General features: G+C 42.1%; 3 protein-coding genes across 6 annotated transcripts in view; 1 reads left to right on the top strand and 2 right to left on the bottom strand.

Annotated features, from left to right (window-relative positions):
• Positions 1–4,133, bottom strand: part of ACSBG1 (acyl-CoA synthetase bubblegum family member 1) — a 34,905-nt gene extending 30,772 nt beyond the window's left edge. For all 3 annotated transcript variants that reach the window (XM_075432272.1, XM_075432270.1, XM_075432269.1), the window contains exon 1: positions 3,978–4,133. In XM_075432272.1, coding sequence (XP_075288387.1) covers positions 3,978–4,057 — 80 coding nt within the window. In that variant the 5' untranslated portion in view covers positions 4,058–4,133. The remainder of the gene's footprint in view (positions 1–3,977) is intronic.
• A 7,515-nt stretch (positions 4,134–11,648) lies between these two features.
• Positions 11,649–17,510, top strand: DNAJA4 (DnaJ heat shock protein family (Hsp40) member A4). 2 transcript variants are annotated; one of them, XM_075431371.1, is made up of 8 exons: positions 11,649–11,751; positions 11,914–12,051; positions 13,318–13,498; positions 14,432–14,536; positions 15,331–15,558; positions 15,642–15,872; positions 16,201–16,301; positions 16,396–17,510. In XM_075431371.1, the coding sequence occupies exons 2-8, from the start codon at positions 11,920–11,922 to the stop codon at positions 16,612–16,614; spliced, it is 1,197 nt and encodes a 398-aa protein (XP_075287486.1). In that variant the 5' UTR covers positions 11,649–11,751; positions 11,914–11,919; the 3' UTR covers positions 16,615–17,510. The 2 variants fall into 2 exon arrangements, with proteins under 2 accessions (XP_075287486.1, XP_075287485.1); XM_075431370.1 differs by having other exon boundaries at positions 11,742–11,765.
• Positions 17,511–17,873: 363 nt separating this feature from the next.
• SKIC8 (SKI8 subunit of superkiller complex) lies at positions 17,874–25,252 on the bottom strand. The gene is made up of 10 exons (XM_009943340.2): positions 25,105–25,252; positions 24,981–25,008; positions 24,514–24,619; positions 23,456–23,628; positions 22,204–22,352; positions 21,765–21,858; positions 20,915–21,008; positions 20,190–20,282; positions 19,499–19,577; positions 17,874–18,154 (listed from the first exon to the last, which is right to left on the bottom strand). The coding sequence occupies exons 1-10, from the start codon at positions 25,114–25,116 to the stop codon at positions 18,065–18,067; spliced, it is 918 nt and encodes a 305-aa protein (XP_009941642.1). The 5' UTR covers positions 25,117–25,252; the 3' UTR covers positions 17,874–18,064.
• Positions 25,253–25,355: the final 103 nt, after the last annotated feature.

Consider the following 25,355-nt stretch of genomic DNA (forward strand, 5'->3'; position numbering starts at 1 on the left):
CTCTTGATGAATTGGCTTCCTTATCTATTAAATATGAATCTCATTTAACACACAAAAATTAGGCTGAACTGGAAAATGTGCATTTTTTCCAAGGCAGAACTTCTTCATAAATTCCGTTTTAATCTTCCACTGCTTGCTTCTCCTGAGGACATCATGGTCAATTTAATCTCTAAACGCTTACAGCTGGGATGTTTGATTACTTAAGTAATCCATAATACAGTAGATTAAAAAAATCCTTCTTCCAATCAGTGTGCATCTTTTGCTGCTTCATTCTTTGTGATAAGTGTTCTAAATATTTATATCTGTTCTAACAACAGGAAATTACTTCCCCCTCCCCCCCAGCTTTTGTTACATGTTCTCCAGGACAACCCAGCTATATACATTCCACCAGCCTTAATCTACATTACAGCTGCTTTTGGTAGTATGTCTTGGGTCTACATCTGCACATTCCAAAGTACTTTTCATTGGGTGTTAGGCATTTTCAACAGCTCACTGGGGCATTTGAATTCAAGATGGAATCAGTAAGTAATGATCTGACAATTCTTCTGCCAGCAAAAAGCAATGGCTTAAATTACCTATGGGTAGCTCTGAAAATTTTAACGATCCTGGTACTTTGCCTAGAAACTTCATAAACTAAATACCTTCATCTGGATCCCATTCAAGAGTAATCTTTCCCAGTTCCCCGTGCATCCTGCGAGTACCGAATCCAATATTTGAAACCAGAGCTCCAGGGAGAGGTTGTATGAGGGGAGCACAAGACAATAGATTTAGAATCACAGATCTGTCCTAGAGTTCTCAACAAAGATGGGAAAGTCACTCTGCCTTAAATCAACATAGCAACATAGTACCCAAGCTTTGACAGCTCAGCAGGTAAACAGAAATCGGTGACCGGCACCTAAATAGCCAAGAAGAAAATACTACATCCCCAGACTCTGAGGAGCTGTGAATTGTTACCTAAGACATTCTGAATATGTTTTCTTGTTTTCTACGGCATAAGGAAAAAAAATCACAGTAATGACACACAATATTAGATCTTTAAATCCTTATTTTGTATTACATGTAAAATTCTTCCTCTATTAAGGAGAAAAGTAGAGTCACAAGAGGTCCTGATGGCCCTTTACAGGGACATTGCGCTCTATTACAACTGGTTGTCTTATCTACTAATTACTCCTCTATTTAAATTAGGGCAATATTATAACACATTCCTTATTCATTCTGTTTAAAATTTCCCTGTGTCCTCGAAGAACAGGTTTGATTTTGGTTTTAATTGGTTTTCATGCCCTGATGAGACTTAAAAAAGGGACCACAAACCAGCCTAGATATGTTCCTACTCTTGCAAAAAGGGTCAGCTGATTCGACAATCAGTTTGCTTTTCATAGTACACAAGCACCAGTCTTTCTCAAATTACTCACACCTTCCCACATAAAGGTATATTTAAAAGCATCAGAAACTCCAAATAAAGAACAAAGTACTAAAGATAAAGTTAACAGCTGAGACCTATTTCGCTATACAACACAGTTGGCACACACCTTCTAGTGAAACCTATCTCTTTACTTGCAAAAAATTAAATGAAAGGTTTATTTTCATTTTGTTATGACTAAATAGCCTCAAAAATCAGGCCATTTATTTTGGTGAGCAGTTTTACAGTTAACTGAGAACTATGTGGGTGAATAGGAAGGAGTGAACAACGTATCCAGCCTTTTTTTATTCCCTCCCCATAAAGGCTCTATTCAGCAGTTGGAGTGTACTACAACCCTTCACTGACCTTGGTACAGATTTTCTGGCTCTGTTCTCCCTTGCACAGCAAAAACTCAGACCTGAAGCTAAAATCTTCCAGTAGCTGCCTCTGGATGGTTATTTGCAGGGAGTGCAGCAAAGCTGGGTCACACAGAACTCATTATTTCATCTGTTCCTCATTTTTCAGGTCACACTGATTTAATTTCAGCCTCATAAAAGGTCTTTTTTTCCTCTTTCCATTTTGCTAGAATTTTATTTTCCTTGCCTAGTCCTTTCTACCTGGAATCCTGCTTTCCTCATACAAAAAAGTTATATAAGGTTTGCTACCTAACTTCAAACCGCATCAGGTAAACAACACTATTTAACAGGGCAACATGCAGTGACTTCTTCAAAACACTAACAAAGAAGTATTTATGCCAAGGACTTTCAATACATCAAAAAATAGTTGGGGTTCTAATCTCTGCGATATTCTTTCGACAGAAAATCAGAAACAAACGAAATGCTAAACATCTTTCTAATACAGGAAGCTTACACTTCCTGTTTGCAGTGGGTGCAAACCACTACATATTTTAAAATTATCTTTTAGCTTTTTTTTTTTTAATATAAGAAAGCATGGAAACCTTTTTTTGCTTAAGCATGTCACAAATAGAAGCATGCGTGGACTAAAATAGAGGCATTATTACTAACAAGCAAAATCCTAACCTTCATGAGTAAGTGTGTACATATACCTGTACTGATCACAAGTCAAACACTCTTTTTTTGACAGATTAAACAAAAAATGACAATTCTAGTATTAACTGCATTAGGACTCCAGAAGCAACAACAACGACAACTTCAAAAGCTTTCAAAGATTTCTTCAACTTTTTTCTTTTCCAAAAATGTTAAAAGTTTGCTCCTAATGTTGCTTATCCAGGGTTCCAAAGCCCAGAACAGAATTAACCATTATGATAACAATGATCCCAATCAACCTTTTACTTGAAAGGGTCAAGCAAATCTTCCAACAACACAACATGCAAGTTGTTACCTAAAGAAATGTGAAGCTGGATTTAACTTAACAGACAAGTAAGTATCTACCCAACACAATAGTTCAGTCGCTGGAAATGGGTAATTAGTACTCAATAATACTGACAAACTTCTAATAATCAGAAGTTTAAATATTTCTTGTGAGATGTGTTGTTCTATTCTTAAAATAGGTATTTCCAGAAACTCTAGGGGTGGGGAGCTTTCTCTAACAGAAGATACCATTCCAGTGACACAGTAACAGGAGAAAGAAAGTATTTTTTTCCCTTTTGTGCTACCTAGGAGAGAATAAAGACAGCAGCCAGTAGGATTATCTTACATGTAAAAAGGTAATATAAAACCCCAAACAAACTCTTATGAAATTAAGTTCCCTGCTCCCGTCTCTAAGATATGGGTTACCTGGTTAAGTCCTGTTGACTTTGATGAGAAGATGCTCAACCGCAAAGGCCAATATCATCTAAGGATTACTCCCTCAGATTCGGAAAGGAAGAGAGACCTACTTCCATAGCTGCAGCCAGCGTATTTTTGAAAGTCCATTCAAAGTAGACTATACGCATTGTAATACCTGCAGAGCAACCGGCACTGAACTTCTAGAGTCTTCACTGCCACTCTTACCATCAGAGACAAGGGAACGGATGGCACAGAAGCATCGACTATTTTTTCTTCTTGACTGTCTGAACTTTGCTATGTGCTGGTATTTGAGAATGCCTGTAATCTCACCACATGACTGAAAAGCCATTAATCATTTTCTATACTGAAGCGTAAGAGTCTAGTAGTTTACCAGTATTTTCAGCTAGCCTTCCATATTTTTGCTTAGCTGTGAGCGGCTGAGCCACAGGAGCGAAACATACCTCTTGTCAGAACCACTGCACACAAAATTCTGCTGAGCCCACTTCTCGGGCTAAGAGCCTTTGTGCTATAAAATGAACGCTATACAGCTAGATATATGCAAATAGGACACAAGCTACATAGTCCATACTGAATGATGCTATTAGATTTAATGACAAACTAGAAGCTAGCATAGGAGAATAAATCCCTTTAGAATCTTCATTACTATTTTCTGTTATTCTAGCCCCAGAAGATACACCTTATTCTGCATCAGATAGCAGAGACACCATTAGGAAGAGAAGGCTCTCGGATCTGCGCAGTAGTAAAGACAAACCTAACTTGTGAAAAATTGGTAATTCAGTTTGTTAAAATAAATACTCAAGCTACTTTACCCATTTTTGTAGCTTTCTGAAATATTCATTGCATGTTCATCTTGTAACATTTTCGTAAGAGTCTCTCCACTGTTAGGCATGCTGACAAAGCCTCTAAAGCTGGTCACAAATATGCTGAAGAACTGTGCAGCTCAGGCACAAGTAGGCTACTTGGACAACCGAAGAAACCAACAGTAACTGGTTATTTGTTAAAAAAAAACAGCACGTAATACAGGAGGAGGAGACTACAGCTACAAAAGCTATTTCTTTCTGATTTTAGCATGCTTGAAATGTCGCAGTGCCTGTGAGCTGCTTACTGTTAAACTTTCCTTTTAATTCAGTTTTCTTTAATTATCCATGAGAAGAATTTTAATGAGTCTACAATGCTTTAAGATGCAAATCTTTTCTTTTGCCAAGATTTCCAATGAATTCTTTCACACAAGTTGAAGCAATTCTAATTTTATTAATTCGAGTTTCAAAAAAAAGAACATTCAATGAAGTTATTTTCTTAAAGAAAACACAGATTAATTACATCAGGAAGTGCCTTCAACTCAGTTATACTTATGAAACCCCGTACTGCAAACAGCCAAGCACCTCCTCTAGCATCACAACTACAGCAGCACTCCACTGACTTCACCAAGCCAGGCCTACCGTACACTGTAGAAGTGTCTACACACGACTCAACAAATTACTTCTCGAAGTGTAAGAGCTTAGCTCTAGTTAAGCTACTTAGGCTACTTCTACACTAGCAAACAAAGAAGATCCAGGAAATGGCTCAAGCCACCCACCGTGAGCACCCTCCCTGGGACGGGTTTGGTCTGTGCAAACTGGCATTTCCCTAGAGTGCAGGATAACGCAGGCCAGGGGCTGTTACTGGGAGACGATGTTAATGACTTCCTGTCTGGAGGAGGAAGAAAGGGATGCAAGCTGTGCCATGCCATTCACCTTCAGAGCCAGAGAACATGATCCAGAATGTTTTATTTAGTGGTACAAAGACAGCTATAGTGATTAGGAAAATGTAAGACTACTAAACCTTTGACTTTATAGAAAGACGGAAATTTTATTCCAAGAGTATCTCACACCATATCCAAAGGCCTAATTGTAGATAATGCATTTTGAAATCAAAGGAAAAGAAAGAAAACTTTGCAGTGGGATTCTAAGGGGTCTACTCTCACACCAGAAACTTGCTTTGAAAATACCTGAACACAGAACGGGATATTTCAGCAGTAAAAGTGTGTCATCTTACGCAGCTAAAATTCTTTTTTGTCAGGATTGATTTAATTCCTTCATTTTGGGATAATTCTCAAAATTCCCACTTTGTTCTGATGAGTGTTACCAGAAAGCCGCTAGATATCTTCCATGGGCTTGTAACTGGCTTTCCAGAAATACCATAAAGAAACAACAGGTTTAAACTCTGTTGCAAGAAATCTCGCCATTTTTTAATTCTTCTGGTCATCTGAAATATTTACATGCCATGTTATATGAAGGAATCCAACGAGACAAACACTAATTACCTTGTTTGGGTGTTGAGCGGCTAGGTAACAGACTGGTCTCATGGAAGGAAAATGGCTGGTAATTCTCTAAAACTTGCATTTTCAGCGAACAAACAGAAAACTTCAAATATACATCTCTTCTATACTATGTTTAGAAAGAGGAATTTTGTTTTGTTTTTCATATCATCTTCCTCAAACTAACTGACAGTTAGAAAAATATTTTGATGCAATCAAGGATTCTCCGAGGCTAAATCACTCCCCCAGTAATACAAGTGGCTGCAGGGCAGCCAGGCTTTGAAGCAAGGGGACTTTATCAGGGGGACTGGTGGAGAAGAGTTGCTTTTGGATTGTGTATTGTTGGACTGTAATAGAAAACTCATGTGATTGTGCTAAACTGCAGGTTTCCTGCAATTGTCAGCTACAAGCAGTCCTGTCCTTTTAACAACAGACTTATGAACGCCATGCTGTAAGAAATACTTCTACATGGAATTTGCCTTTGTAGTTTGGGTACAACATTTCTAGGTACTCTTCAAATTCCAACTAATTAATCCTAACAAATGAGGCTAGCAACTTATGTAGAGTTTGGTAAGGAAGGATCGTCACCTTCAAATGATTTTTACATGCTGCAGTTTACATCATGCTATTAGCGTGGTGCTTTTCTTTTACGCCTATAGCTACCTGCGTGCGACTTGCACAAGACTGCACTAGACTCAGCCTGAATTTTTGCAGTGGGATGGGCTGCTTTTTCCAGCTACAGGTTAAGATTTCTGGGCGTTGACAGGCTTATAAAGCTATGAGGGAAATTTAGAGGCAAATACAGCTCACGTAGGTGTTCATGTCCTTTGCTCTACAATTATGATTGGTATCTTTCAGGAACTAGTGACTGATACTTAGTGTTGAAGACACTGTCACTACAAGCTTGCACTGTCACAAGATCCCAAACAGAAATACTACAGAGGCCAAAACAAAGCGATGTTGTTACTAAGGGCAGTAACCAACAGAACTGCGACGCGCAGATCTGCCTTGGTGTGGGTGGAGCATCCAGCACCCCTTCGTGTTTGAGACAGGATGTTTCAGGTTGCATTCACAACGCCACCACGGCACCATGAAACTGCCCGCAGCTGTGTACTCCCTCATTTCTCTACCTGTAAGGCTAGAGTGTTTGTTTCGCCACAAAACTTGTAGTTCTTTAAAATGAATGGAGGAGTACATGAATTCTGGATGCTCCTTGCTGTTTATCCCAGTTAGTTTAAGCAGGTTGTTAATTCATGTAGCAAAACAACTCTGTGTGATTGGCACTTTTTTTTTTTCTTTAAATCATGTAACTGGTAGCAAACATCTTAGTGTAAAACAACGTCTGTTGGTACAAGCATGATGTTAAACTGATACTCCTATTGTATCTTCTGTTGTTGACTTCTAGCGCTGAGACTAAGAACAATAATAACCCACCCCACAACCACCACCAGCAAAACATCTAATACCTTTACAGTTTCTATTTCAAAGGCTGTGTTGCATTTATTTACAGAAATTTCACTACTCCTACTCTTTTTTCATTACTTCAGATCAGTCCTCTTAAAGCCTGGCAGTTTTTTCAGCTTGCTACCCATTGCAGCCCTCTCTCTGCTATGCTCCTGAATGGCTGTTAACTGCATTTACTGTATTTATATACAGCTTCCACACAAGAGATGTGGGCACATCATTTTTATTTTTTTTTTTCATTTTCTCATAGAATTAAAGATTGAATTTTGGCCCCTAAAACTTTCCAGCTAAAATAAAAACATAATCAACTCCACAGTAACTCTTAAACAGGACTAGGTGTCAGGGTTTAAGCAAAATTCGCAAACCAAACATGTCTTCAAACATTACTGCGGCTGCGCCTCCATTAAGTCTTTGTAAACAAACGAGTTTCAAAGCATACTTTAACATCAACAAATTGACACTAGCTTAGGCCACGGAGAAGATGCTGAGGGCAGATTCCATAACAAAAAGCCCCAGGCAAGCAATATCTTTTTAAACTCATATACACTTTTAATATTAACTAATTTCTAATGCAGTTCAGATTAGAAAAAGGACAACTTTCACCCCTAGCTGTGTCTCCCCATACTTGCAGAACTGAACAGAATTTATCTGTACTCAAATCTCTAGGCAAAACCAACAAGACTACATCACATACACGTCAGATGAAGCACAGTTTATCTCACAAAACATTTCACTATCCACAAGCCTAACCAGCTGCATGTATTAATATTTCATGAAGTTTCCAGTAGCAATCTCTCTGTAAAAATCTTTTCTCTCATTGACCATGCCACAGCAACAGGAATTCAATTTTGCTTTTCTGAACAATGCATTATGCTTTCCAGGGAATTGTTCCACAACAATATGGAGAAAAACACAGATCAGTGTGTGCAAAGCTTCTGGAGTCTGAGTGCCAACAACAAAAGCATCTTAGATCCGGTTTTTGTCCAGCTCCTACTAATTAAGGAAGAGAATTGTAAGGAAAATAAAAGTAGCTGCAAATGCACATCTGGAGAAAGAAGCAGCTGTTTCTGAGCAACTGGAGAGAGGCAGAACGTCCTGTCAGGTCAAAACAACACTTGGTCTGAGGACAGGCACATCTAGACACAATTTTGCTGCTTCTTTCTGAAGAAAATATTGGTATAGACTAAAAGTAAGTCACTTCCACTTTCACATTTACCTATAGGTGTTCATTTATCCAGTCACCCTTACGGTCAAACTTTCTACAGGCCCAAAGCACTCAGAGATGCCCAGCCTTTAACCAATCAAAACTGTACTGTGAAAACAGGTCTTTCTTACTTCTTATTACTGCAACTTAAGTACTACAGATTGCTACCCATTTTAATTAAAACTTGCCTCAGAAAAATCCTCTAAAGATGCTAGTCACTCACTATACACTGCACCAAAATAGCTCAAAACAAATGCCATCATTTAAGTTTTCTTGCAGATACAGATATTTTACTTTCCATCACAGGCAAAAACATTTTCCTAAGAGCTTGTTTCTGTACAAAATATCTTTTTCAGACACTAATTATGGGGGAAAAGTCCCAGTACCATTAAAGTTCCATTATATGACACTGTTATACTTTAAATAGCCTTTTTAAAGTGTATTTTAAAGAAGACTAAAACCCGTAAGTTAAAAATATTATTTAAAGGATGCTTTCCTAACAGCTTTGTAGCAAGCGTGATACCTGTTCAGGTTTGGATGCTGGAAGAATCCAGCTCAATACCAAGGAAAGTCTGTTGTGATGCCGATTTCAGCTCCCTGAGGGACCACTGAAGCTCTTCATGGAAATTTAGTGTGATTGAAAACAGACACATTTCCAGCCCTCAGATTCCCGATTTTCTTTTTTTTTCAGGTGTTTGTAATGAAAGTCACTCTTGGAACTTCTTTACAAAAATCAAGGGTGCTGCAAGAAACTACAGCTGCAGTTCAGCAGATTGTACTCTTACCCGTGTCTCCGGGATGCTGCTTCCGACAGCTTTGCAGTTTAGAAGGCATGATTAATGAGAGACGGTAACACGGCCAGATGTAAGAAAGGCAGGCAAACAAGGAGATTCTATGAGTATTTCATACAGCAAAGATTAAAAGATAAATGCATGATTCTTGTAGCACATAAGAATGCTGTATGCTCCCATGGCCAGGTGGGAGACAGTGGTTTGAGCACTGTTTTGTGCTAACAGTGGGAATACCTATTTCCAAACCTCTGGTGGTTAAACAAAATGGGGAGTAGGATCTAATTATTCCCCACTCCAGTCCGGTCCTGCCTACTTGCAGAGAAGAAAAAAATCTCTGCTTGTTTTCCTGTTTACACCTGTGCGCAAATTTCATACCGTGCAAGTAAAAAGTGACAAGGTGATTCATAGTATCACATGCAGCAGGAGGGAACGGAAGGGAAAGAATAGTAAAAGAGATCAGCTGTTCATCTGAGAAATGGGTTAGCAACTGCTGGCTAGGAACAACCACAGACTTAGGAGGGCAAGGTGAGTTACAAGAGAAGCAGAATCGTGCATATACACACTTGATCACCAGGTTGGTTGAGTAAGGGAACCACCACCGTAATTGCCGAGAAATACATCTGCATGTCTACAGGCTTTGTTACATTTATGACTAATCACGACAAATTAGATGAGTAAAATCAGCTGCTGAGGATTCCAAGTCTACTCCACAAATAGAGTATTGATAAACAGGAAATGTTTTGCTTCACCCAGCTACAGAAGTACTGTATTCCCCTCGGGTATCAGGATGACTGCAGTTTTCAGACTAGAACAATGCAAGAGATGCAGGCAATGACGCAAAGAATACCAATGGACTGATACCTCTCCTATTTTTCTAATCCAAAACACCAGCCCTTACCACTCTTCCCACTAATTCTTTGAATAAATAAGGAGTTTGGTTGCACCAACTGGAACCAAAGACGGAGGAAACAAACAATATTAAAGTAAGTATAACCTGATAGCTCCCCCGAATACAACAAAAGGAAAGTAAACAAAGCAGGAGGCTCAACCCTCTTGGGCAGAGATCTGTACCAGCAAAGTTTTTGGCCATTACTACTAGTAACAATTGTTACTAGCAAGAAACCACCCATGAGACCGAGTTCATACTGCATTTACCAATTTCTACGTACACCTACATGAGGATTTTTACTCACAGTAATTATATGCTCTCTCTGTACAATATACTATAAATTGATCTTTGAATTTAAATTCTCAGTGAAATTCATTATGCGCTTCGAAAGCCTCTCATCTGCCGAAGCATTCAGCTACTGCGAAGCTATTAACAGATTTATCATTTCTTCTTAAACAGGAATATTATCTTCAGGACTACAGGATTATAGCTGATTTACCTGTAAGATGAAGACCATTACTAAAATAAACTGGGTTTTCCCCATTAAAAAAGGGATATATAGTTCTCAGCCTACAAGTTTACAGAGTAATTTACTATAGTTATTTTAGAATACAACTTCTGTGTTTACTTGTCTATGTAATTTCAGAATTTCAAAACACAGATTTACATCTTAGCTGCTGCTAATTGTGCTTAGAGGAAGTGAGTTACCAACACCGGTATCTTTCTTGTGGTTTCGAACTGTTCCTTCCATTGATATCTAGGGGGTTTTTTCCTGCAGATTAGCTCCCCCTCCTTTATTAAGTCTACATGCTTCATATAAGCAGGACTACACAAAGAACAGATTGCACCAATTCAATCTTCTAATAGTATTTACCTGAAACACGATAAAAAGTTCATTAGAATGTCACTAGAGATTTAAACTGGAAATATTTTTCATTCAAAACCCACACTGCCTCTTTGTTTGCTTTCCTTCTCCATTTACCACTGTCAGAGAGCTCAACAGGGTTCTCCATGGTCATCTTTTTAACTCTCCTGCAGTCGGCAGAGCGCTGCGGCCGTTGGGTTACCATAACCACGGGAGATGTTCTTGCTGTATAAAACTGCTTCCAGGAATAAAGAACTCTTCCCCGGAATAAAAGAGTTTGTGAGCACTTCTACTCATCTCGAGTTTGAACAACACCTGCTCTTCGCTCATGCACCTTTTCTGTATTTTTCACTGGTGATTTTCAGCATCGGTTTGTCACTTTCCCTGAAAACAGGCTTTTACTCTGCTCCCACACCACTACCAGATCTCTCCTTTCACCCGAGCTGTAAATAATTAACCGGAGACCTTCGGTTGCCGGGAGAAAGACAAAAACCAAGCCAGCTTCCCAGCCCGCTCTCGGCAGGCCGGCTGGCCGAACGGGCGAGCAACAACCCAGCGCAGAGCAGGGCCACGCCATCACCCCCCCAAACTTTCAACCGCCCCAGGCTCTGAGGGACGAGGCGGCAGACGGACAATTAACGGGGGGGGGGGACGACTGCTCAGGCGCAGCAGGCGGCACGCGGGCGTCCCTCAGGCCCTCCCGGGGCCGGGCGCGGGTGGAGGGAGGGAGGGCAGCAGAACCGCCACGGGCCGGGGCGGCTGCCGTGAAACCGCCCCTCGGCGACCACAACCCGCGGTACCCAACGGAGAAACCGAACTGCCCGCCTCCGCCTCCTCCTCTCCCGCCCCGCCCCGCCCCGCGCTCTCCTCAGGCGCCCGGCGGGAAAACGCCCCTCCCCCCTGCGCGCGCCGCCGCCTGACGTCACGCGCGGCACTTCTAGACCGTTCTAGGGCCATGACGTCGCGCGGCGTCATTCCAGAAGATTCGGCCGCTGCCCAGATAAAACCGGCGGAAGGGGCGGGGTGGCGGCCATCGGCGAGCAGGCGGGCGGCGGGAGCGGGGAGGCTGCGGCGGTGAGCGTGGCCCGGTGGGCCTCGGTGCGGGGGTGGGCGGCCGGACCGGGCTGGGCCGGGCCTGCTGTGTGCTACTCGGGGGGGCGGCGGCGGCGGCGGGTGGGGGTGGTAACGCAACGGCGGGTAACGCAACGGCGGGTAACGCGGCGCGTCCCCCTGCAGGGCACCATGGTGAAGGAGACGGAGTACTACGACATCCTGCAGGTGAAGCCCACCGCCTCCTCGGAGGAGATCAAGCGCGCCTACCGCAAGCTGGCCCTGAAGTACCACCCGGACAAGAACCCGAGCGAGGGCGAGCGGGTACGCGGGGGGCCGCGGCGGGGGCCGCTGGGCCCGCGCTCCGGCCCGGCCGCGGGGAGCAGGCCGCGGGGCCGGGCCGCAAGATGGACGGCCCCGCCCGGGGACCGCGCTGGTCTGCCCGCGGTGTAGCGCGGGTAAACGCGGGCCGCCGCTCCTCAGAGCCTGCGACGGGGGGGAGGACGCGCCGGTGGGCCCTCTCCGTGTGCCCTGGGGGGGTTTCTAGGGCCGGGGGTTGCGGGGGGGGGGGGGGGGGGGCGGGATGTGCTCCCCGGCAGGGTGGGTTCCCTTCAGGGAAGTGGCTGGTGCAGGTGCACCCGCTCGCTGTCCGGAGGTGGTCGGTGGGCTGCTGGCAACGAAACCGTTTTGCGTGCCGGTAGCAGAGCCCGCGCAGCCCCGCGTGTTCCCCGGAGGATAGATGAGAACTGGAGAACTACGGAAAACCTGAACGGCAGGGTTACTTATTGAAAAGCTGGCTGGTCTGATGATGCCCCATCGTAGTAATAGGAGCTCCATGTGTACACTGATTCACCAAACTCAAGCTGGTTAAGCAGTGGTAGCCTGTGCTGCTGCTATTGTTGGCCTGCTTTCTTATTTACACCACTTCACCTGGTCAGAAGTAAATCGTCTTTAAAAAGGAAGTCGTCATTTCAGCAATAACAAATTGTGTTTAAAAAGTGACCTAAGTCCTCTTAGTAATATGGAATTCTTCATAGCTGTTTGACAAAATCCCTTAATTTTTTTGATAAAGCAGATGTCTTGATACACATCTAAATCCTCCTATTTGCAATGAGTAAGCAACACCAGTTTCTGGTCACGCATATCTCTGTTTGGTTCTAGCTGGACACAGCCACTCAGCAGCCGTGAAGGAGCCCTGTATAGCTCTAGACAGACTAGCGCTGCTGTTGCTATTGAGTGTCTGGGAATACAATCATGCCCCTTTCTAAATGGATTCGTTAGAGGTGTATAATGGTTGCAACTAACAGTCATCCAAGTGTAGTTTGCACATGCTTGTAAGTTGGATGTGACTCTAAATGAAGCCCACTTATAACATGGGAGGCGGGGGGGGAGAGGGACCAAAGGTGTGGTTTTTCTGGACAAATGTGTGCTATTGTAGCCTATTACACATTTGTTTAGCGAGTTTCCTTTTGGAAAAAAGACAAATGCTATAACAGCACTGTAGCAGCTCAGTCTGAAGATGGAGTTGCATATGAGAGGGTTACTTTTCCTCTTGGTCATAGTTGTTCAGAGCTTCTTTTTTCTTTTTAGTTTAAACTCATATCCCAGGCATATGAAGTTCTGTCGGACCCAAAGAAAAGGGACCTCTATGACCAGGGTGGGGAGCAGGCTATTAAAGAAGGAGGCCTGAGTGGCGGCAGCTTCTCTTCACCCATGGACATCTTTGACATGTTCTTTGGTGGTGGAGGCCGAATGAATAGAGAGAGAAGAGGTACACAGTTCTAAACAAGTTCTAGAAACTCTAACCATGCACTTCAGCATAAAACACCTGTGCTACGGTACAGCTGTTCTGCTGAGTGCACACAGTTGGGTATTACTTCTTGCAACAATAGATCGAGTAAACTATGATTTTTATTTTTTTTTTTTAGTTACTCTAGCACTAAGGTTCTAATAAAGTAGACAACATGACGTAGCCATAGCAATCTTTCTGATGCGTTCTGTTTATTTTTTGTTGAGGTGGGTGTGGGTAATCTGTAGGGGAGGGGGAAGCATTGGTGGATTTAAAGCAGTTTAATTAGACCTGGTTTAAGTTACCTTTTTTCCAGATCTGTGCCTCACTTGCTCATGTGCTTTGGGCAAGGTGCTTCAAAGGACACCATCAACTTCAGTAATGTTAAATCTCATGAAAATATCTGGGAGAAATTAAGTGAAACTGAGTAAGAGTGCTGCCAAAAGCACAGTATGATTTTTGTCTTGTTCTGTGCCCAGTGTCTGCTGAAGGAGCAAGTAGTAACTTGCTGTAAAGTCTTAAAAATGATGCTGTGAAGTGGCATGGAAATTTATAGGTAGGCATAACAGCAACTTCTAAATTGACTAGATCTTAAGCTGGTAGTGTCCTTGCATCTTGCTGTTTCAGTTAAGCTTATAAAATTAGGGGTAGGAGCAGGGATAGGGTGGCTTTAATGATGCTTTGCTTAATTACAGCTAGCCTTTATGTTCTGACATAAGGGGGTGCAGCTCAGTGGAAGCTGATGGAACTGCACCTGCTTTTAAGGGGACTGAGCTGTGTTCAAAGTTTGGAATGAACATTACATTTCTTCAGTGAGACCGTGCATGTATGAACAAGTGTAGAAGCCTTTAAGTAAACATCTGTCCTTACAACAGCTGAACCAGAATTAATCTTTCTCTTTCGTGTTTTTTAAAGGCAAAAATGTTGTGCACCAGTTAGGTGTATCTCTTGAAGATTTGTATAATGGTGTTACGAGGAAACTCGCACTGCAAAAGAATGTTATTTGTGGAAAGTGTGAAGGTAAAAAAAAAAAAGTTGGTGGTTTCAGACCCCTCTTACACAAAGTTGTTTTATTTTTTTTAATAGTATTGAAGGGTGGCTGGGAATGAAGGGGTGAAGAGTGTGTGTATTTTTATTTTTCTCTCCCCCTTCCAAAAAAAAAGTCTGCCAGGGGATTTAGTTCTTATTTGGGCTTATTTATGCTTATCTAAGAATAAGGGTCTCTTAAACATAGTAGTGTAAAATAGTTATTGTTCTAGTGGCAGACTTGCACTCTCTGCGAATTATAGTGAAGGGTACCTAAATTACAAGTATCTTAATCTGTAGGTTTAATAAATGGCTATTTTGTTAAACTTCTATTTAATTGCTGTGGGTAGAAGTCGTATTGTGCAACTCATTTTACAGCTATTAAGTATCCATAATGACTGGTCATCTTTGAGGTAAATCTTAATGAGGTCTTCTATCTTGGTACTTTATTAAATATTTAGCAAGCAGATTCTTTCCAAAGTATGAATGGAATGTCTGGGTCTCCGAGTTGGTATGCTGGCAGTTCAGTGAAAACCAAGGTGTATTGGGAGGTGGGACAGGGGCTGATAAAGCAAGCAGAAAGAACTTGGCTTTCTATTGCTTGTAGAAATTATTTAACTTGTCCATCATGTTTTGTGATGGAAACTAAATTTCAAGTACATTGGAAATATATTACTGAACTGCTCGAAGTTGCCCTAAAGGTGCTCTTGGAATCAATGCGTTGCAGCCTGATGACTGTAGAATAACTTTTCTGAGACTGAGATCAGATTTAACTTCTTTTGTCGAAGGTTATGGCGGAAAGAGAGGGGCAGTAGAAAAGTGCCCTGTGTGTAAAGGAAGAGGAATGCAAGTCATAGTGCAGCAGATTGGACCTGGCATGGTACAACAAATCCAAACTGTGTGTCCAGAATGCAAAGGCCAAGGTGAAAGAATAAACCCGAAGGACAGGTGTGACAACTGCAATGGCTGTAAGGTTGTAAGAGAGAAAAAGATCATAGAAGTTCATGTTGACAAAGGTAAGAGCTGTGTGTGTGTTCTGTGTCCCCAATCACACGTAGCTGACAGTTCTGCAGAGAAGAAACGTGTTTCTTTTCTCCAGGTATGAAAGATGGTCAGAAGATAGTATTTCATGGAGAAGGTGACCAGGAGCCTGATCTGGAGCCTGGTGATGTTATAATTGTGCTTGATCAGAAGGATCACAGCGTTTTTCAGAGGCGAGGGCATGACTTAATTACAAAAATGAGAATTCAACTCTCGGAGGCTTTATGTGGTTTCAGAAAGACCATCGAAACTCTGGATAACAGAGTTCTCGTCATTTCATCTAGGCCAGGTGGGTCCTAAGAGCTCTGGTGCTGTGTGAACTGCTTGCCTATTTCATTGTGCCTGGACTGAGCAGGGGTGGGGGAGTTGTTGTGTTAACTCAGCCTGCAGGCTGTGCTAAGAGAAGCTGACTCATACAGTAAACGGCCATTAGGCTGTGCTTCCGTATAGCTTGGGTTTAGTACTTCTCGGCCTGGGGCCTTTTCTGCGAGTTGCTTCGTAGTCTCCCTCGGATGCTGTGGGACCACAGCTTGTGCACAAGCCTGCTTTTCATGGTTGTGAAATGTCTGTCGCATAAGCTTACAGCTCTTACTGTGATCTTGTACTTCTCTGTGTAGGTGAAGTGATAAAACACGGTGACCTGAAGTGTATCTGCAACGAAGGGATGCCTATCTACAAATCTCCCATGGACAAAGGCAGCTTAATTATACAATTTTTGGTAAGTTGACTGCTTGCTTTCCTGTAGCAGATATACCTGTCTTGGCATTGGGAGCAACTGCTCATTAAAAAATCCCGCATCTGTGAAATTTTAGGTCCAGTTCCCAGAGCACTACTGGCTCCCGAGGGAGAAGCTGTGCCTGCTGGAGGCCCTGCTTCCTCCGCGAGATGATGTTATGATCACAGATGAGATGGATCAGGTAGACCTTGAAGATTTTGATCCAAGTGAGCAAACCTACCGTAACAGTGGAGGAGAAGCGTATGAAGAAGATGAAGAGGGTCCAAGAACAGGAGTACAATGTCAGACATCGTAAAGCAGTGTGGAATGGATGTCATCTAAAATGTAAATTTTCACAATGAAAACTGCATGGCTAATAGCCACTGCTTGTGGTTTTTGTGTTCAGCAAATTGAGTTGCTGCGCTGTCAGTATCACCTTTTTGTAACTAATTTATATTGTGTTCTTGTAGTCTTTATAAAGCAAATGTCAGACAGCTGAGAACCAACTGAGTTGGTATACATTTTCCTTTGCTGTGAAGGTTCTCAATTTATTTCACCTATGCTATTTATATAAGACTTTGGCAATATTGATAGAGGCTAAGTGGAGTGTCTTATGTAAATACTTTCATACTGGAAAATTAATTTCATAGAATAAAACATAGCAGAAATAACTTCTAATAACTATAACTCTTATGTTTTGTCATGCTTCTCTAGCCCCCCCTTTATTGAAACAAGTTTCTCCAAGCTCAGACTCCTATCATCTAGTCTAGATTGTTTTCCATGTTCAGCTTTGTGTTAGCTGCAACACTTAATACCTGTCTCATTTTGTATTTGAGAAGTTTCGTGCATGCCCCACTCCTTGTGTAATACCTCTTCCCTGTGTTCTTTTGTTGTATTAGAGCAGCATTCCTTCAGCTGCTTAGGTGGATGAAAGTGTAACATGGGGGTTATACTTCTAACACCTACAGCATGCACCCCACATACTTCTAATTTACATACAAGCAAACACTTCCAAATACAATTTTCATCTTTCAGAAGCTCAGGCTCTGCATTTCAGCCTTCCCCAGAAGAGCTTCCCTTCTTCCTACATGTTATGTACTTGAGCCTTAAATAAGATAAACCAAAAGCACCTCTGTTGGGTATACTGCTGCTGTCTTACACCAGGACAAGCTACTGTAGTAGAATGATCTTATTAAAGCTTTTTTCCTTTTATCTGTTTTCCAGTAGACTTTGTATGAGGTCAGAGTTGGACACAACTCACACCCTTTAGTGAAATTAAACCATGATGAATGAGCTACATGTCACCATACAATTGCCAGAACAGGTGTTCAACTTGAGTGACCCTACTGCCCTCAACAACAGAGATGAGCGCAGGCTCTTGTTTCCCACACTTACAACACACTGCCCCACTGGCTCTTCCTTTTGCTAAAATAAACTGCTGTTAGACTTGGTAGACACTTTCCAGCTCCAGTCTATTTATGTGTGAAGGCAGGGGAGATTAACAGAGTAGTTACTTCACCCATGACTACATCTTTCCAAAAATACATTTTTTCAAAGATTAGACACAAGTTAGGTGCAGCTGTAGCTTTTATTTTAAAAAAAGTAAAGCTTTTTCTCATGCTAAACAAAACCAAAATTACATATAAACAGATCTGATTTTGCAGATTAGCATTACTAAAATGCTATTATATTAAAATTACATGGAAGGACAGTAGCATTCCTAGAAACTGCCACAAGAGTTAACCAAAGGGTCTGAGTCAAGACAGTTAAACGGGACAGTCATAAATATGAATTTCTTGGTCATCTCCAACAGATACAATTTTGGACCCGCTTCCATTGTATTTCACTCCCCAAACCTGCAATTCGAACATACACAAGGTTGTCAATGAGAGACTCAAAAGTTACTTCATAGCAGTTGTATTTATTTATTGACTACAGCAAGCAGAAGAGAGAGGGTTACTTCAGATCAGCTTAACCGAGCCGGTCCAATTACAGCTCCTCCTTGCAGAGCAGACGAGGCCGATGAACCAGAGAAAGACACTGCCATCTGCCTGACAGGTTCCTGCATTCCCCTTCTGCTGACTAGGGATTATGCTCTAAAGGTACTTGGAAAAGGCTGAACAGTACTCGCCCCAGTTTGTCTAAATCAAACCTAACATTGTCACTCCCACCCATCCTGTCTTCCTTTCTGGAAAGAGTATTTTACAGTGCTTTGGGAAAGCAAGAGAGGACGTTATTTTTCACGGAGACAGACATACTGTGACAGACTGAAGAATGATGCAGTTTATCCTTGGTGTAATTAATCAGTGCAAAACATAGAAAAATTCCAGTCAGTCCTCTGACCTAAGCTTAGGAAGTTACAAAGACTCTGGAGCGACCCTCATCATCATCAGGACAAGCAAAGGCTATCCAGTATGTTAATGTGGGATTCTGAAATGGCTACATGCACAACAGCACGTTTTGGAGAATCTTGTACAGCATTTTGCATTAATACCTAAAAACCAGCCTTCCAAAGAGCTGATCCACCTCTGCCTTCCACAAACTTACGAGACTACAGACAACAGCTAAAACAACACTGGCAATCCAGTTCTGCTTGGAAGTTAAATACTAACACCCCCCCCCCCCCAGCTGTAGCTAACTGAGAAGGTTACCAGCAAAAAAGTACTATGGAAGAAAGAGCCCAAGTAAAATCTGAAATTACTTCCTTTGCTAAGTCTTCCTCTTTGATCCATTCAAAAATAGCATTGTTCTGTTCAACACCTAGCATTTGGAAAAGAGTAACTTGGTAGATACCTAGCTCCCTCTTCCCTCAAGGGGAGCAATCACACAGCAAACAAACAAACAAACATGGTGGTGGGGGTTTCAAGGCTGCCGTCAAGCATGTTTTTAGACAATTCCATCCTTTTAAACAAGTATTTTCCTCCCTTACACAGGCACAGACTCTGTAAGTAACAGAAATAAGCAAACCATAGACAAAGATAACAAAATACAGTCTGGAACGAGATTGGAAGAGATCAACCTACATGCTTGGAACATTAGTTCAATGTTAAATGGCAAATAATTACGAGCAACTTTTAAGATTTCATTACAGCACGCTAACGTCCAACTCCGAAGCTACAGCACCAACTTGAAGCACAAACGTGCACAACTACAGTCCCCCTGCGAACACAGTGACCTAAGTAAAGTAACAGCAGACATACCTGATCTTGGTGGTCAAAGAACGTGTGAACACAGGTTCTTGTTCCAGCATCCCAAACTTTCACGCTTTTATCAGATGAACTGAAAGAATAGTATTGACTGATGTTTACGTTAACAGCTATAGTTCAGTGCAAAGCTTAAAAGATCTCATACACTAGACAAAAGAAATCCCCTTCCACCCATCAAATACAGGGATAAACAAAGGAGTGTATCTTCCACCAGGTTCCAGTTATCTTCAAAATACATCTACTGTTGCAGTATCTGCACATGAAAATAAGGACTCCTGTTTTAGCCAGAAAATTCTTTAAACTCTTTGGATAAAGAAACTCCTGGTACACATGCTGCGTCCCCTACTACCTGAGCTGCTTTCAGAGTTGACACTGAAGTTCAGCTAGCTTAATATACCAGTACGTTGGGGTGCACTCTAATTCAACAGCAACAGAATCCAACGGCTCTTCTCTTAGGTTCCCGACGTTCTTCACCAGGGAAGGGAGCTGCACTGCAGTGGAATGACTGACACTATAAAATACTATTCAGTGCAACAGGTATCGCATCACAGTTTGGCTCTTGAATGGTATTCCATTATAGATTCCATTGCGATTTGTACACATTTTATGATCCATCTCCATTTATAAAAATAAAACTATTTATGTTTTTTTCAGTAAGCATAAACAAGTTAAAAATCCTCAATACCTGGAAACAAAATGGGTGTCATCAGGACAAAATGCTACATTTAATACCCAGGATCCATGACCGCTTAACGTGCCAGCCAAGTTTGCATGTTGCCTGTGGAAAGAACAAATTTTAGAAAACACAGAATTTTAGCATTTGGTTTGTGAATTCTGAGGAAAAGGCATCAGGAATACGCCCTAGCTAGTGCAGTCAGGAAGGCCAGGTCATTGAAGGCGGCTTCTGGACATCTGTTCACCCAGGCTGGACTGGTGGTACAACAGATTCTGTTTTTCCATTTGAAATGGTTCACATTAAAAGTCACTAAGAACATACACTGGTGGGCAAAACAGGTTCACCATGCAGGCAGCAAAGCAATGCAAGTGTAGGAGAGCGAAGATCACTCTTCCAAGTTTTTGCACAATGCAACAGAAATAGCTCATAAATATAATTTCTTGCGTACAGAATAGATGTTTAAGATGGGGAAACAAAACCACACAGGACAGATATACAAAACAATTATCCTGTTGCCTACAGGGCCAAATATAAGGAGAGTAATTTGTTTTCAAGTTAAGGCTATCTTCCACCTATCTACGGATGTAGTATGTTATTATTTATTTATTAGATAAAGAAGTCACCAAAAGCTGAAGGGAATTATAGAGAGCAGAGGGTTTGATGTATTTTTTACAGTATCAGCCTCTCTAAAGAGTTATTTTCCCATTAGCATGCCTTGCAAAAGAACAACTTACACATCGTAGATTTTGATATAGCCGTCATCTGAAGCGGTTACGAGTAACTGAGAATCTGGAGAAAATGTCAGTGAACGAATAGGCATCGCGTGACCTGAAATCCAAAGTTTCAGATGGCTTAGGACGTAGCTATTCCTCTTACTACTGACAGCGCTTCAGAAGCTGCACCCGGACAGCATTCCCCACGAAAAGAATGCAACCTCTGAAGCATCTCTCTCCCTTTCTCTATGCCTCCAGAGGCATCTTCGCCAAACACACACTGGAAACTGACAGCAATCCGGAACTCTGAACGCTCAGGCGTGTCCACTGCAACACCAAAGCATCTTTTCAGCTGTGGACCTTCGCTAGAAATTACGCCGTATTTTCCAGTATGACTTCATACTGTTTTAAGTGCTTAGAGAGAAACTGCATGAACATTAAAAGCCCACTTATCTGTTATGAAAACGGACATCATCTACAACATCAAATGTTCAATTATTTTTTAAAAGAGGAATAAATTGCTGTAAAACTGATACCACAGCAAAAAGAAAAATCACACATGGCAGCACACATTTGGCTTGGCTTTATTCCCTTGTACTGCACTGCAATACACGAAGGAACCGCAATTTAAGAATTTAGTCAACCATTACTGACTATATCTTTCGAGACAGGCATTTATGATGCAAACCTTAGTTTGCAGTTTACCTCTAATATTTTAAGTGGTTTAAGTTACAGCACACTAAATAACTAAAAAAACCATCAACTCATTTATGCCATGGCTGTTCTATCTTATTCTGACTTGCATTATATCCTTTAATTTTGTTGAGGAATGAAGCCAGAACTTGGGTATTGCAAATACAAAAACCATTACCTTCTAGCGTATGCAGCAGTTTTCCAGTTGCAATATCAAAAATATTGATAATGCCATCTATCGCTCCACTGGCTAAGTATTTTCCATCTGGACTCTGTAATAAAACACAAAAAGTATGCATTTCACAACCATATGCATTTATGCTATGTACCTCCCTGACACGCTCAGGCCAACTTGTCACAAATACGACCCATGCAAGATCCCTGGGCTCCAAAAACCCTGCAGACCTCAGCTGACTTACTCACAATACATGAATAAGCAAGACCAAAGTACATTTTCCATATATGCGGGGGGGCATGTCATGCAGTTTCTATTTGGAACTAGCAAAGTATGGCTGTTGTTCGGTATTACGCAGAGATAAACTGACAGAGGGAAACAAAAATATCTGATTTACAGCAATAGCGACTTCACATAAGAAATGATCAATTGTGCTGCTTACATATGCAATGCTAAGGATGAACTTTCCTCTGGTGTCCAGAGAATATTCCTTCTTTCCAGTTTCAACACCGAAAATATTTACTTTTCCCACGTGACTTCCTGTTGCAAGGTACTGGGAATCCGGTGAAAAAGCCAGGGACCAAGCATCAACTGTATTAAAAAGAAAACGTCCATTAGCTGAAGACTGTTTCTAGTTCTTACTCAACAATGCCAGTTCTGTACACATGTGTTTAGGTGTTTAACTCCCTAACTACTCTTCATACTCTACTACATACTGTGAAGAAGAGCGTACAAGCTCACAAAAGTTAACTTCCTTCTATGTAATTAACGGAGCACAGCTTGAGCCATTGACTTCCATTTAGTGAAAGATTAAATTTTCTAGTAAGACCTTGAGCTTACTATACCCTCCTGTAGCAATAAATTTAGAATCTAATGCTGCCTGAGTTACGTCTATATTCTTACTCTTCTCCTGCTACCAGCAGATATTAAACCAGGAAAAGGAAGCAACGCTAGTATCCAACAAAGCAGAGAAGATGCAGGAGAAACGCAGATAGAAAAATGCAGCATGGATTGACATACCTTGCAATGGAATTTTATAAACCATGCTTTTTTATAGCAGTACAATGTATTTATCTGGAACAACGTAATTCACAGGTTTTTTCTATAAGCTTAATATTAAATGACCTAAACCACTGCAAGACTGTTATTAAATTAGGGATCACCAGTGGACCAGTGAAATATTTAGAATAAGATCTTAGGCCCCGAATTCCAGCTTGGAAGACGCAACATTGATCCAGACTTCAGCTTTAGTGTGTTTTGACTTGCTCCCTCAGGCTTGGGTGTACTGCATAACTAAGCATCACACACACCTCTCAAGTTCAGTGCAGTGCTTACAAAGAAAGCTCAGACCTTTGTAAACCCATTTAAATAAGCATTTGAGTAATTTTTTAAAACAGCCTTTTACCAATATATCTGTAGGAGCAAGCTGGTTTCCATTCTGCTTTACGCATCTAGCAAAAAGCGTACATAGACGTATCTGAGAAAGCGTAAGTAATGTGAAAAAATAAATGTAGAACTGTCTGATGCTACTTTATGTTGATTTCATAAAAATCACTTTGATTTCTGCAAACAGAGATTAAAAAAACCCCAACAAACCAGTCATCTCATATACCCTAATTATACACTGGTCAGTGTTTACTACCTAGAGTAAGTACACTTCTTTACACAGAGACAGCTTAACAGTGATGCCTTACCCGGGCCAGCATCTATCGACTTGATCTGTTTGCCTGTTTCTAAGTCCCAGAGGCGAATATGGGCATCCAGGGAGCTGGACGCTGCAATGGAGCCTGTGTGGCTGATATCCACCGACACCACGCCCAGCTGGTGACCCTCCAACGTCCACTGCAGATCCAGTTTTTCATCATTCCTTTTGTTAAAGGGAAAGAAAAGCCTGGGTACGAACAGCTGCGGGTACTTAATCAGTCCCCAACCTCAGACAAAACAAATGAACGAGACAGCCCACATTTCTCCATTTCAGCAAAAGGGGAATCGAACTTCACTCGCGAAACGTGAAGATAGCGATGCATAAATCGCTTGCTGATCTTGGGGGAAAGAACCAACAAATCTATCATTCACTATATTTCTGCAAAGCGCATACTTTATCTTCAGTCTGTAAGCAGTCCCACTGAAATTCCCATTGCCCACCAACACACAGGTACTTACACAGCAGACTGCGCAGCTGCCAGCAAAGCACCAGACGTATGGACCAACATTTTTATCATTACCACAGAGCTACTCACGTTATTACAGTTAGAGCACATACTTCATACTGCTTTGGCTAAGAGACAATTTCTTTGCAAAAGCACACTCCAGTGTCACCTGGATGAGGATTATGAGGATTTTTCTTTTTTTTTAATAAAAAAGGAAGACATCCTTTCCTCTTTTATTCTATTCCCGTTATTCCTTTCACAGTACACATCCCCTCATGAAAAGTTGCATTTCTAATTCTTTGGTTTAGAAACACATCAGGTTGTACCATTCTCTGGCAGAGAACATGTAAAATATGACGTGTGCTTTCAAAGCAGTTTGCGTTGTTCGAAAATTAAAGCACATCAGAATGCTACCACTCCAAGAGAAAGCACACCCCAGCAAGGATAACCCTTCTCAGAAGCACAGCTCTGTGTGCCGGGCTACCCCTTCCCTAAGGTGAAAGTAACTTCTAACATCCCCGCGGATTACGAAAACTCAGGACCACTCCATCTCCATACTGACTACTCCGAAGGCTCAAAACTGGTTAGCACAGAGCACTTACCACTTCCAGACCTTCACTAAATCATCCAAAGAACCGGAGATCACTGTTTCTGAACCATTCTTTTGGTTTTTCCCCCAGGCAACTGACCAGATGGCATCATCGTGAGCTAAAAGAGAATACAAGCACAGGAATTAAAAATTAAGTGTTTTTTTTTTTGACAGAAGACAACTATCTGTTTCAGTAATGCCAAAATTGCCAATGGTAACTGGCAACAGGCCCCTTGCTCTTGACGCCCACCGGTCCTCTGAGAGCCTCACCACCGCTCTCACCGTTCCAAAACATGCGATGGATTCTGCTCACAAGTTCACCATTGGCAAACACCAGCACAGCTATTTTTGAGTTACTCCCATTGATACTTAACACAAACTTCACACAACCCAGCTCCCCTCGTGGGTATGTCCGCCGTTATCGACTTTACATCACCACGGGCAGCCAGCAATACTCAACACACGCTAGCGCTTCCTCACCTTGCTCTTGCTTGAAGAGAATACCGTACTAGAAAGAAAAAATAATTAATATTACGTATGAGCGGCCTGGAAAAAGCCCCACCAGGCCAGCGACAGGTTCAGTCCGGGCTGTGTGCTCACCCACCTGTGTGGTCATGTCTTTAAGGGAGCGACGTCACCCCGGAAGGAGAAAACGCGCCAGGCCCCACGGCGAGTCCCCGCTCCGCCGGCAAAAGGCCCGAGGGACGTCCCGCCCGTCCGCCCGCCCGTCCGCCCGCCCGTCCGCCCGTCCGCCCGTCCTCCCTCACGGTGCAGGACCGGGCCGCACCCACCCGCCGCAGAGCTTCCCGCCCACCCTCCGCCACCGTCGCGCTGCGATGACGTCCTCTACCAACA

This window comes from Opisthocomus hoazin, chromosome 10, assembly GCF_030867145.1.
Source record: "Opisthocomus hoazin isolate bOpiHoa1 chromosome 10, bOpiHoa1.hap1, whole genome shotgun sequence".
In the NCBI taxonomy this organism is placed as follows: domain Eukaryota; kingdom Metazoa; phylum Chordata; class Aves; order Opisthocomiformes; family Opisthocomidae; genus Opisthocomus; species Opisthocomus hoazin.